At 36.0% G+C, this 13931-nt stretch overlaps 1 protein-coding gene across 1 annotated transcript in view; it reads left to right on the forward strand.

The window, feature by feature from the left end:
- The window catches only part of NPC1L1 (NPC1 like intracellular cholesterol transporter 1), a 243697-nt gene that overhangs the window by 63110 nt on the left and 166656 nt on the right, over nucleotides 1-13931 (forward strand). Inside the window, exon 6 of the mRNA XM_044082234.1 lies at nucleotides 12753-12925. Coding sequence (XP_043938169.1) covers nucleotides 12753-12925 — 173 coding nt within the window. The remainder of the gene's footprint in view (nucleotides 1-12752; nucleotides 12926-13931) is intronic.

Consider the following 13931-nt stretch of genomic DNA (forward strand, 5'->3'; position numbering starts at 1 on the left):
GGTTGTGGTGATGGGTGGTAAGGAGAGGGTTGTCAGTGTACATGAGGCAATTGCTACATTGCCCCAAGATGCCCAGATTCATCAGATAGACAGGAGAGAACACTGGGAGCTGACCCTTGGACATGCCTGAATAAAAAAACTACTTTCCTCTAGACAAGTGAGGAAAGTGAGTATAAGAGCTGTTTATCTCTAAGCAAATGAGGAAAGTAATTACAAAAACTGTTTCCTCTAGGTAAAGAGGAAGGTTGAGTGCTGTAGTAATTTGTAGCATATTTAGTGCTGACAACAAGTTCTGAACAATTGCTGAGCATGAATAAGCAAATTCAAGTGCTAAAACTAAGAATCTGTACCTGGATCTTGTGGTAGATAGGCTACCTAGTGCTTACCACTTCCACTGATAAGCTAGAATGCTTCCCTCCAACACAGAAAGGCTTGGGGGACTCACAAGCTTACAAACAGTCCTGGATACAGCAAATCTGTATCAGGACTAGACTAGTTACAGAAAAGGTGGGAAACAAGCCCAAACATGGGCTTTTAAACCAGAAAGTTGAAAGAGATGGAAAAACCGCCCAAACAGCCAATAAACTACAATTTCTGGGCCAGAAACCACTCTTGTGATAGATAGGCTACCTAGTGCTTACCACTCCCACTGATAAGCTAGAAGGCTTCCCTCCAACATAGAAAGGCTTGGGGAGCTCAGAAGCTTACAAGCAGTCCTGGATACAGCAAATCTGTATCTGGACTAAACTAGTTACAGAAAATGTGGGAAACAAGCGCAAACATCGGCTTTTAAACCAGAAGGTTGAAACAGATGGAAAAACTGCCCAAACAGCCTATAAACCACAATTTCTGGGCCAGAAACAACTCTTGTGGTAGATAGGCTACCTAGTGCTTACCACTCCCATTGATAAGGTAGAAGGCTTACCTCCAACACAGAAAGGCTTGGGGGACCCAGAAGCTTACAAACAGTCTTGGATACAGCAAATCTGTATCTGGGCTAGACTAGTTACAGGAAAGATGGGAAACAAGTGCAAATGCAGGCTTTTAAATCAGTAAGTTGAAAGCAATGGAAAAACTGCCAAACGGCCAATAAACTAAAATTTCTGGACCAGAAACCACTCTTGGGGTAGATAGGCTACCTAGTACTTACCACTCCCACTGATAAGCTAGAAGGCTTCCCTCCAACACAGAAAGGCTTGGGGGGCTCAGAAGCTTACAAACAGTCCTGGATACAGCAAATCTGTATCTGAACTATACTAGTTACAGGAAAGGTGGGAAACAAGCACAAACGTAGGCTTTTAAATCAATCTAGTAACAGATATATATTACCGATCTCTAGTAAAAGGTATAAATTACCAGTCTCTAGGAAAACGTACATATTACTGGCCTCGAGTAGCAGATACATATTACCATTCTGTAGTAACAAATACATATTACTAGCAGCAGATTCAAATTACCAGTCTTTAGTAGTACATAAATATTACTGGTCTCTAGTAAAAGATACATATTATCAGCATTTAGTAACATACACATATTACCAGTCTCTAGTAACAGGTATATATTACTAGTCTCTAGTAACAGGTATATATTACTAGTCTCTAGTAATTTAAACATATTACTTATCTATATTAATAGAAAGGTTTTACCAGTTTCTAGTAACAGATACATATTACCAATCTCTAGTAAAACTTATATATTATCAGTCTCTAGGAAAATGTACATCTTACAAGTCTCAAGTAACAGATATACATTACCATTCTGTAGTAACAAATACATATTACTACTAACAGATTCAAATTACCAGTCTCTAGTGGTAGATAAATGTATCTAATAAAAGATACATATTACCAGCATCTAGTAACACAGACATATTACCAGTCTCTAGTAACATATATATATTACCAGTGTCTAGAAAAAGATACATATTCCCAATCTCTAGTAACAGATTCATATTCCCAGACTCTAGTAACAGATACATATTACCACACTCTAGTAACAGATACATATTACCAGTGTCTGATAAAAGATACGCGTTATCAATCTCTAATAAAAATACATATTACCAATCTCTAATAACAGATACATATTACCTAATCTCTAGTAATAGATACATATTACCTGCTTCTAGTAACAGTTATATATTACCAATCTCTAGTAATTCAAACATGTAAAAGTAAACTTTATTATCATTTAAAATCACACAAGTACAAAAACTGAACAAAATTCTGTATCTATGGGCTCAAATGTGCAGATATCACATAGACTTAATTATGACAAGACATTAATACATATATAACTACTTACTCTATACCATAATGTTTTAGCGAGATAATCCTAATATTGCACATAAAACTCACTTTAACATTTATTATATAGTGTTCGCTTTACTTGCTTGAGTATTACACAGTACTGACGTAAGACATTGCATTAAAGACTTACATTGAGTACTGCCCAGTATGAGACATTCATGAGTATTGCACTGTGACTGAGTTACAGACCAGCATTAGACATTGCACTAAAATGAGACATATCTCTGGCCTTACTACGGCCCCTGATGACCAGTGAATTGGCTCAACTTATTGAGTATTGCACTAATATTGGATTGAGATATGCAGTCAAGTAACTGCACAATTTGAGGCAGTCTTCCACATTGAAGAAATGGCCCAAATAGTCAGCATGGAGTGTGATCATTGCAAGAGTTCAACAGACAGAATCAATATATATCTTAGCTATAGTAACAGAAACATATTACGAGTTTCTAGTAGCAGATACATGTTACTAGTTTCTAGTAACAGATACATATTACCAGTCTCTGGTAAAAGATACATATTACCATTCGCTAATAACAAATGCATACTACCAGTCTCCAGTAACAGATACATAATACCAATCTCTAGTAATAGATACATTTTACCAGCCTCTAGTAAAAGATACATATTGCCAGTTTCTAGTAACAAATGCATATTACAGCTCTTTAGTAACTTATACATATTACCAATCTCTAATAGCAGATACATATTACCAGACTCTAGTAACAGATGCATATTACAATATTACCAATCTCTTGTACCAGATACACATCACCACTCTCTAGTAACAGATGTACATTACCAGTCTCTGGTGACAGATACATATCACGACTCTCTAGTCACAGATGTATATTACCAGTCTCTGGTGACAGATACATATTACGACTCTCTAGTCACAGATGTATATTACCAGTAACAGATACATATTACCAATCTCTAGTAACAGCTAGATATTACCAGTCTCTAGTAACAGGTACATACTACCAATCTCTGGTAATAGTTACATATTACCAGTCTCTAGTAACAGATTCATATTACCAATGTCTAGTAACAGATAAATATTACCAGTCTCAACTAACAGATATATATTACCAGACTCTAGTAACAGATACATATTACCAATCTTTATTAACAGATATATTACCAGTCTCTTGTAATAGATACATATTAACAATCTCTAGTGATAGATACATATTATCAGTGTCTAGTAAAAGATATATATTGCCAGCCTCTAGTAAGAAATACACTTACCAGTTTCTAGTAATAGAGACACATTACCAATCTCTAGTGATAGACACATATTACCAGTCTCTTGTAACAGATACATATTGTCAGCCTCTAGTAAGAGATACATATTACCAGTTTCTAGTAATACATACATACTACCAATTTCTAGCAATAGATACATATTACTAGTCTCTAATAATTGATAAATACTACCAATTTCTAGAAAGATATACATATTACCAATCTGTAGTGATAGATGCATATTACCAGTCTCTGGTAACAGATACATGGTGGCTGTATAACAGGAGGAAGAAAAGTATGACACAAATTAGGAGGTGCAGCACTCAGCAGGATAAAAGCACTCTCATCAAACTAAACAACTCAGAGGACAAATAAAATATACCAAAGCCAAATTTGAGGTACTTTTAGCATCCCAGGCCAAGGGCAACCACAAGCATTCTTTAGCTATGTCCGCAACCTCAAAGGCAATACACAATTGTGTGCAGAGCTCATTGTAAATGGAGCCACCTATACTGAGCCAGAAGATATGGCAAACCTCCTGGATGATAAATTCAGCTCCAACTTTACCCCTCTCACCCCCTCAGTCTTTCCTCAGGAAATATCATCAAATTTAACTCCCCCACTATCATTAAGGAACAGGTCCTTAATGCTCTCTCTAAGACCAAGAACACTGCATCAGTGGGCCCAGACAATATCTCAGGATGCCTTCTAAATAGCATAAAACATGACCTATCAGGGCCTCTGGAATTACTATTCAACCGTAGTCTTAAAACAGGTTTCATACCTCATGAATGGAGAATGGCAACAGTCATCCCTCTGCACAAAGGTGGGCCATCTACAGATCCTGGAAACTACAGACCCATAAGTCTCACAAGTCTTACATGTAAAGCAATGAAAAGAATTATCATGGAGATGATCAACAGAGATATAATAAACCTCCAGACACTGGAGCCAACCCAGTTTGGTTTTGTCAAGGGCAGATCACGCCTACTCAGCCTGGTAGACTTCTTCGAGAATGTCACCAAAGTAATGGATGAGGGCAAAGTTGTTTACACTGCCTACCTTGACCTGGCCAAGGCATTTGACACAATACCCCACTCAGGTATTGTTAACAAACTCAGGAGGTTAAGTACAAACCCATATTTCACCCAGTGGATAGCCAACTGGCTCACAGACAGGACTCAGGAAGCTAGAATTGGGGACTCCACCTCTACAAAGAGGCCAGTCACAGATGGAGTCCCTCAGGGATCAGTCCTTGGACCACTCCTTTTTGGCATTTACTTTTCAGAAGTCAAGGTAAATGTCAGTGGTCTCTGGCTGACTAAATTTGCAGATGATTGCAAATTAGGAGCTGTCATTGAATCTCACACTAACACAAATGTTCTCCAGGAGGTGCTGACACAGACAGACAACTGGTGTCAGAGCCATGAACTAAAACTAAATGCCAAGAAATGCATAATAGTATCCTTTGGGAAGTCATCCATCCCTGATAACTATCATATTGACAACACACCCCTTAGAGTTGACCCAGTAGTCAGGGACTTAGGGACACACATAGATAGTAATCTAGCCTTTGATCATCATGTGTCTACAGTAGTGAGGAAATCATTCTATGTTGTGCAGCTTATAAACAAACGTATGACATCTAAGTCCACAGAAGTCATTGTTCCACTGTATTCGGCATTAATTATACCTATTATTGAGTACAATGCCCCCTTTGGTATGTACCTAACTAGGCATACCCAACAACTGAAACTTCCACAGAGTTCCTCACTAAAAGAATACAGGGCATAAGTAATATGCCCTTTGCAGACCACCTCAAGGCTCTATGTTTGTATTCTGTCTCCTACAGGCTTTTGAGGGGAGATCTATGCCTGGCATACAGGGCATTGTCAAACCCCACTCTGATGGACCTCCTGTAAATCCACAAAACAAACAGCACCTGAATTACCCATTTTAAAGACTTAAACCTTGGCTGCGATATAAATAGGACCTGCTGGAGAGGTAAGTATGTATCCAAGAGACTACCCCCGTCTATGGAACAGTCTCCCCATCCATGTGAAGCAGAGTTCCTTCCTAACTCAATTCAATTGGACAATTAGGTGGGAAACTGGAAATTCATCTCTGGTTTGGCACCTATTTCTCTAATGGACAGAGGTAAACTGTAAATTGTTCATCTCCCAGACCCATGCTTACACTTATCAAGGGTATCAGAACTTGTCAGAGATTTGGGATGCATGACTAGGCTTAAAAAGGCCCTTGTGGTTGTTAACCTAGTAAACACAGAACCTATATTGTCAGTCTCTAGTAATAGATACATATTACCAATCTCTAGTGACAGTCACATAACAACCTCGACTAACAGATACATATTCTAACCAAATGCACTTCAGAACAATAGAATAAAAGAGTATAATGACTTCATTTCTACTGTTAGATAATTATAACTCTCATCCGTATGTCTTTAACTTTGTCATTAAGATTATTAGAACCTCTTATCTAGTGATGGTTCAAATACTGACGCTATGGCTAGTTTTGTTGAGGAGACCATGAGTGAGGTAGTGTGTGTGTGTGTGTGTGTGTGTGTGTGTGTGTGTGTGTGTGTGTGTGTGTGTGTGTGTGTGTGTGTGTGTGGTGTGTGAGTGTGTGTCTGTGAGTGTGTGTCTGTGAGTGTGTGTGTGTGTGTGTGTGTGTGTGTGTGTGTGTGTATATATATACACACACACACACACATACATATACATATACATATGCATTTATATGTGTGTATGTGTGTGTGTATATATATATATATATATATATATATATATATATATATAAATACATACATTTGTATATATTTGTGTATATATATATATATATATATATATATATATGTAGATATATATATATATAAATGTATGTTTTATATATATATATATATATATATATATATATATATATATATATATATATATATATATACATATATATATATATATATATATATATATATATATATATATATATATATATATATATAGGGCCCCTATTAAATAAACAAAAACTCTAAATGTCGAATGTCCAAATATCTGAAAAGGCTATTCCTTGATATTGCTATTGTAAGATTGTGGTACAGTGAAGACTGGAAAATTTGCCCTTTCCTCACTGTAGTGTGATCTCGGAGTTGGTATATAATAAGTAGTGGGGGGTGTGGGGGGCACAGTCCCCCACAATATTAATTTTGAGGAACGGCCTTTTCAGATATTTGGTTGTTCAACATTTAGAGTTTTCATTTATTTAATAGGGACCTTATATATATATATATATATATATATATATATATATATATATATATATATATATATATATATATATATGTATATATTTGTGTGTGTATATGCATCCAAATGCCCACACAAATACCTATAATTACATATACTATCCCAAGATATGTAATAAAAGTTTATCAGGCACGCTTATGTAGTAAACCTCGTAGTACTCCGCAATGCTACCACTCATCAAACTGAGTGAGAAAGGTACCAAACAGCAGACTGGAACAAATTTCGTTGACACAAATAATCCAAAATGAGTTTATTTCTTAGCTTTGTCTGCTACTAATGGCAGACTTCTTCAGAGTAAACTCATCAAACTTCCCTCCTCATTTATACAAAAAACATAATGCATAATTGATTAATTAGTCTTATTTAACACTCGAAACACATTTAAAAATTTAAAAAGACAGTAGCTGAAATCCATTTGAAACTAAAATTCATGTATCATTTGCACACATGAACATGAACATGTTCCATAGGGTGCATACTTAGTCTATTAAGTTTAAAAAGATAGGTATGAAACAATATGAAAATAGATGTATTTAAATGTTTAATGTTTTCTTAGACATCGTGATTAAAGTTAGAGTATCACAAGATTAATATAAAAACATGGAATATAAATTTTAATGAAATACAACATACATTCATTAAGTAATTTATTAATATTTGCCTGTGGTTAGAATTTGTTTATGTATAAACTTGGTTTTCACTGAAATATACTTTTATAATTATGATAAATGTAGGAAATAGGTTACTTATCGTATGATACTTTTGTTTTAAAGTGTGCAAATGATACATGAATTTTAGTTTCAAATGGATTTCAGCTACTGTCTTTTTAAATTTTTAAATGTGTTTCGAGTGTTAAATAAGACTAATTAATCAATTATGCATTATGTTTTTTGTATAAATGAGGAGGGAAGTTTGATGAGTTTACTTTGAAGAAGTCTGCCATTAGTAGCAGGCTTTAAGAAATAAACTCATTTTGGATTATTTGTGTCAACGAAATTTGTTCCAGTCTGCTGTTTGGTACCTTTCTCACTCAGTTTGATGAGTGGTAGCATTGCGGTGTACTACGAGGCTTGCTTTTTGTTCTTTCTATAGTTGGTTTTCTTTTTTTCAAGTATGACGTCCGAGTCTCAATGTGAGCCAGCCAGTGTTTTTCCGAATGCAACACCGGAATTATTAAGATCCGAGAATTCAGAAGCAAGGATTTCACCTGCATCTGATAACCAACCAGCAGCTATTACCAATTCCAATGAACGGAACACTAAGAATAACTCGTTTGACTTATTATTATGTAAATTGGAAGCAGTGTTGTCACGTATTGATAGGCTTGAAAAAGCACAAGGTATTTTTCTTTCTACTAAAGTGGTTTCAATGAACAATACTGATCGTATGCATAATAACACACTAAATGGCACTATTATTAAACCTGGGTTCGATGTAGCTCCTTTTCTACAAGGTACACCACAAGAAATTCCACTCGACATTGGCAATGGAACTAATAACGCTTTGGGGAACAACGTAGTGGGTAACTCTGTTTCCCACAATTGTTTGAATACAATTTTGTGAGCTGATCGACAGTCGACCAGTAACATTCCGAGTTTCGTAGCTCCTAAGGTTACGACTGCAGCAGAGTTAGGTAATACCCATCACGATAGGCGGAGGAGAATTCCAGCCGACGGTGAACCTCTACAATCAACAGTACCAACTTTTATTCCGGATAATCTTGACAATTTACCGATGCGGCATCCTAGTACATTTGTTGTACACCAAAGGGAACTTTCTTCAACCATTACAGAGGACATACTTATTGACAATGTTCCTTGTAACAGGACTACTGTTCAGTTAGTTTCGAATACACCTACTATGGTCGGAGCTAATACGTATGAGCCGGTACCGGTGAGTGCTAACATGAACAATGTTCCTAACTATTCCAACTGGTTTAACAATAATCCTTCATTTAACAACGAACAAGTGACAGTTAATTTACAAAACGATAATGCTGATTCAGAATTTTACAGTAATTTGAAAGAGTTTGATAGTATACTGTTTAAAATTAAAAAATTAAAACTTGAAATCGCATATTTTAATAAATGCTTATCTAGGAAAATAGTGCCCAAAGGTTTAAGGCACTTTCAATATCCTACAGGTCTTATCGCTAATTCTGATTTTCATGTTGAATTGTGCAATATGTATGATAGACATGGGTTTGATTTGTTAAAACTTATGAGTAAACACTATGCTTTACAAATCGACCAACTGAACTGTGAAGCAACAATATTGGATGATAGGATTAAAACTGACATTAGATTTGAGAGCCATAGTTTTGAATACAGTAAATTGTATAAGAGTATTGATGAACATTTGGTTAAACTGCAGGCAATTAAATCTAAGAAACTTGACAGGGATTCTAAGGCATATAGGGAAGGCTTAGCGTATCCTAAACCTCCTTCTAGTCAGGTTTGGAAGGGGAAAGGTAACACACGTGGGAATGGAGTCAACTTAAACCCACCTAGTATCACTCATGTCCATAATAGTTCGCCTGACACCAATAAAAATGGAGGTGAGGAGCAGGCTGAAGTTCAAGACAGTGAGAGAGCTGAGTCTCATAATGAATTACGTAGAAGTGAAAGATTGTTGAATAAAAACAATTCAGATATCCACCAACTACATAATTCAAATAGTCGCAACTCACATTATGAGCAGGGGAATTTTTTAGGAGCACGACCCAAAGCACAACGCCAACGGCAGAACCATCCTTATCCACTGAGGAACAACCGTTAATGCACACTGTAAGTTCACCTAGTAATTATGAACTTACAGAAGATGTGGGGTTAAGTCATGGAAATACACACCATGGACCAACCATCATCACTAATTCATTGGGTGACTTCAATGTGTACAATTTTACTAACGTTGAAATCTCAGTGGATATGGCAGATTTAATGGCCAAAGGTCTAACGTATGTGCCACACCATCATATAGATTTAGTTCAAGCCTTAATTGATGTCAAAATGTTCACACGTAAACTCAATTTCAAGTTGATGATGGGAGGGGAAGCTTACTTAAAAGATACCAACCAGTTATATATTTCTAGTACTTTTAATCCTCCCCTTCATCCACTTTTAGCTATGTTTGAATTAATGTGTGAACTTGACATCAGGAGGCACATAAAGAGCCGTACCAATAGGATGGTACATAGAAACAGAGAAGAACTAGAGAATATTCGGTGTCTCCAAATGAACAACTTGCGGATATGTAAACCTGACAAAGGTGGAGGAGTTGTAATTTTTGACAACAGCGACTATTTTACACGTATGTCATCAGTTCTAGATACTCAAGCTTATACTTTGAGTTCAAAAAATGAAATTAACACAGCCTACAAAATAATTAAAGACCACTTAGAAGAGATGTACATTGACTGTAGGATTAACCAAGAACAGTATAATTATATGACCACGCTTTACCCTAGAACTCCATACTTATTCGGAATACCGAAAATACATAAGAGCATTAATGACCCTCCCATGCGGCCACTTATAGATAGTCGTGGATCACCCACCTATGCTTGCGCTAAGGTTGTTGACCATATTTTAAGGAAGTATGTCGCTATGGAGTCGCAGATCTGTAAAGATTCATGGACTTTCCTATCCAAAATCAATGAAATACAGTTTGAAGTACACCACAACCTGCTGACAATAGATGTCAAAGATTTATATACCAGTATTCCTCAGGAAACAGCCATTGAATGGGTTTGTGATAGGTTGAGAGCCAGAGAGGCTAGGAATTGGGACATCTTATTGGTAGCAGAGTTACTTGATTTAACACTACCAAGGAACATCTTTATGTTCGGCGACAATTACTATCTGCAAACGGTAGGAGTAGGGATGGGTTCACCTTATGGAGCTAGCGTGGCCAACCTTGTAATGGCCCAATGGGAACACCTTTTTGTTTTAAACAATCCTTCATTTTCAGACAAGTTGGTCTATTATACCTGTTATTTGGACGATATTTTCATCCTTTTTAACGGGAATGAAGAACAGGCCACTTCATTCATTGAATTCTTGAATAATTCTACTGACTTCCTCACTTTTACCTCATTTTTTAGTAACATTGAGGTAGCATAATTGGACATTCTTCTAACAAAGGATACGAATATGATGTGTTACATTTCTAAAGTATATAGGAAACCACTTTATTCCAACACTCTACTACATTTCACAAGCTGTCACCCTTACACACAAAAACGTGCAGTAGTGAAAGGGCAGCTTGTTAGAGCAGCAAGAATTATTAGCAGAGAGGTAGACTTTATAGAGGAATGTAACACACTTAAATTCATGTTCTCAAGTAGGGGTTATCCTTGTGGTCTTGTCAATGAACTTATAGATGAGATTTCCATTAAAAGGAATAACAACTTTTATGTGCCACTACTCCAGGTGAAAGCGAAAGAGAGTATAACAACAGTGGTAAGTCCAGAGACATTAGTGGGCTTTAGTAGAGTAGATAATTCAGACATTCCCAGATTCATCACTACGTTTGCAGTTGACAGCACCAATTTGTGGTCTATTATTCAGAATAACTGGCAGTTATTTGGGGTAGACTCGACAGTATCCAACAAGTTAGGCTCTACTCCTTCAGTGACATATAGAAGAGGTAGGAACCTTAAATCGTGGTTCAAAACAAAACCCATGCTAGTGAGAACTCCAGGTATGTTCAGATGTCACAACTGTAATTACTGCCGGTTTATAATAGAATCAAATAGGTTTGAAACTAACAAAGGTGAATTTAAACTTAGACATAGATACACATGTAATTCTAAACTGATAGTATACTTAGCCCTATGCCAAAACTGTACAGCCCAATATGTAGGGAAAACTGAACGTAAATTCAAAGAAAGAATTTACGAACATCAGTATGCTATCAGAAAGCGAAAGTTAACAAATGCACTAGCTAAACATGTTTCAGAGAACCCTGACCACCAATTTAAATTCATTGGCATTGATCAAGTTCACCAAGATAGTAGAGGCGGTCCAGCCTCATTGAAATTATTAGCGTTGGAACTTGGATGGCAAATTAGGTTGGAAACATACCACCCTCCCGGTCTAAATGAAACATGTTCCATAGGGTGCATACTTAGTCTATTAAGTTTAAAAAGATAGGTATGAAACAATATGAAAATAGATGTATTTAAATGTTTAAGGTTTTCCTAGACAATGTGATTTAAGTTAGAGTATCACAAGATTAATATAAAAACATGGAACATAAATTTTAATGAAATATAACACACATTCATTAAGTAATTTACTAATACTTGTCTGTGGTTAGAATTTGTTTATGTATAAATTTGGTTTTTACTGAAATATACTTTTACAATTATGATAAATGTAAGAAATAGATTACTTATTGTATGATTTTTTTGTTTTAAAGTGTGCAAATGATACATGAATTTTAGTTTCAAAGGGACTTCAGCTACTGTCTTTTTAAATTTTTAAATGTGTATCGAGTGTTAAATAAGACTAATTAGTCAATTATGCATTATGTTTTTTGTATAAATGAGGAGGGAAGTTTGATGAGTTTACTCTGAAGAAGTCTGCCATTAGTAGCAGACGAAAAGCGCTTAAGAAATAAACTCATTTTGGATTATTTGTGTCAACGAAATTTGTTCCAGTCTGCTGTTTGGTACCTTTCTCACTCAGTTTGATGAGTGGTAGCATTGCGGAGTACTACGAGGCTTGCTTTTTGTTCTTTCTATAGTTGGTTTTCTTTCTTTTTTTCAAGTATGACGCTTATGTAGTAAGCAATGATAGAAGATCAATGACTGAGTATCCTTATATCCCATTTTTCCAAATGACAGCTTTATTTTATTCTGCACTAACAGATGAAAAATATACTGAAGCCGAGGCCCTTATTCTCACCTTCTCATTAAATAATTTTCTTCGGAATACAAATGAATATGAATATGCCCTCCTCTGGGAGAAGCAGTTTTTGGAAGTGGTCAAGGCATACCAACAGGATCCCTCTAGTAATTTCACCATTGCATACATGGCTGAGGTAAGTAAGGACCATTTAAAGGGCATTATTCAGAAGGTATGTTGAGATGTAATTCTTTATCCTAGGCTTAGTAATCTAATGCCAGCAAACAGTATGAGTGCTTACTGTAAAATAAACTCAGGACAGACTAACCAACCTCACTTGCACTTATTGTCTTTGTGCCATAATATGTCTCAGCTTTACATGATTTTTTTCAGACCTTCTCAGATCTTTACTTTTTTTTTCTTTCCACTATAAAGTTTGCATTTTGCTGAAAGAACAGTGATGATTAAAGTATTACAATGGTGTAAAGGATTTCTGAACATACATTTATCTCAAAACATCTTACACTGGGTAGTCTCACAGTTTGGTTCAATAGCCTTGCATTTTTAAACTGTTTTTGATTCATGAAATTTTATCTAGCTGCATTATTTACAAAGGTCATATTAGACAGGCTAAGACTGGGGTAGCAGTAAGATTTCATAATCTATGTGCTCCTAGACCACTGCACCAGTACCTCTGAACTGTCTGGATTTTCACTGAGTGTCCAGATTTTCTTCTTAAACTTTTGGTTTGTTCCTCATAAAAGTTATGGTTTTCTGGAAAAATACTGGGAACTGGAGTCACTAAATACTGACATGCATTTGACTTTCTGACTTCATGCATGCAAACCCAAACCTGTTATTTTAACTACTTTCTAAGCTTATAGGACCAATACTTAAAATCTATCCCTATTTTTGGGCTTTTGTCTCCCCACCCCCATTACTTTTGACTTTGTCCAGATTTGTTAAGAGGTTGAGCTATATGGCAGTATATGCCCTATTGAAATGTTGGCACTCCAAATGCCAAGTGCTGACACTCTGAAAAACAAAGTCCAAAAATCCAGGAGAAGAGCAAATCTCAAACATTGCTCTTTTTCTATAAACTTCTTTTTTGCAAGGGGCAAGCACCCAACGTCCCCTAAACTTATGCATACTAACTCTGAGATCACCATACCTCAGAGCAAAGGAATATCTTAAGAAATGGT

The sequence above is a fragment of the Protopterus annectens genome, chromosome 9.part0, assembly GCF_019279795.1.
Source record: "Protopterus annectens isolate FY-2018-M chromosome 9.part0, PAN1.0, whole genome shotgun sequence".
In the NCBI taxonomy this organism is placed as follows: domain Eukaryota; kingdom Metazoa; phylum Chordata; order Ceratodontiformes; family Protopteridae; genus Protopterus; species Protopterus annectens.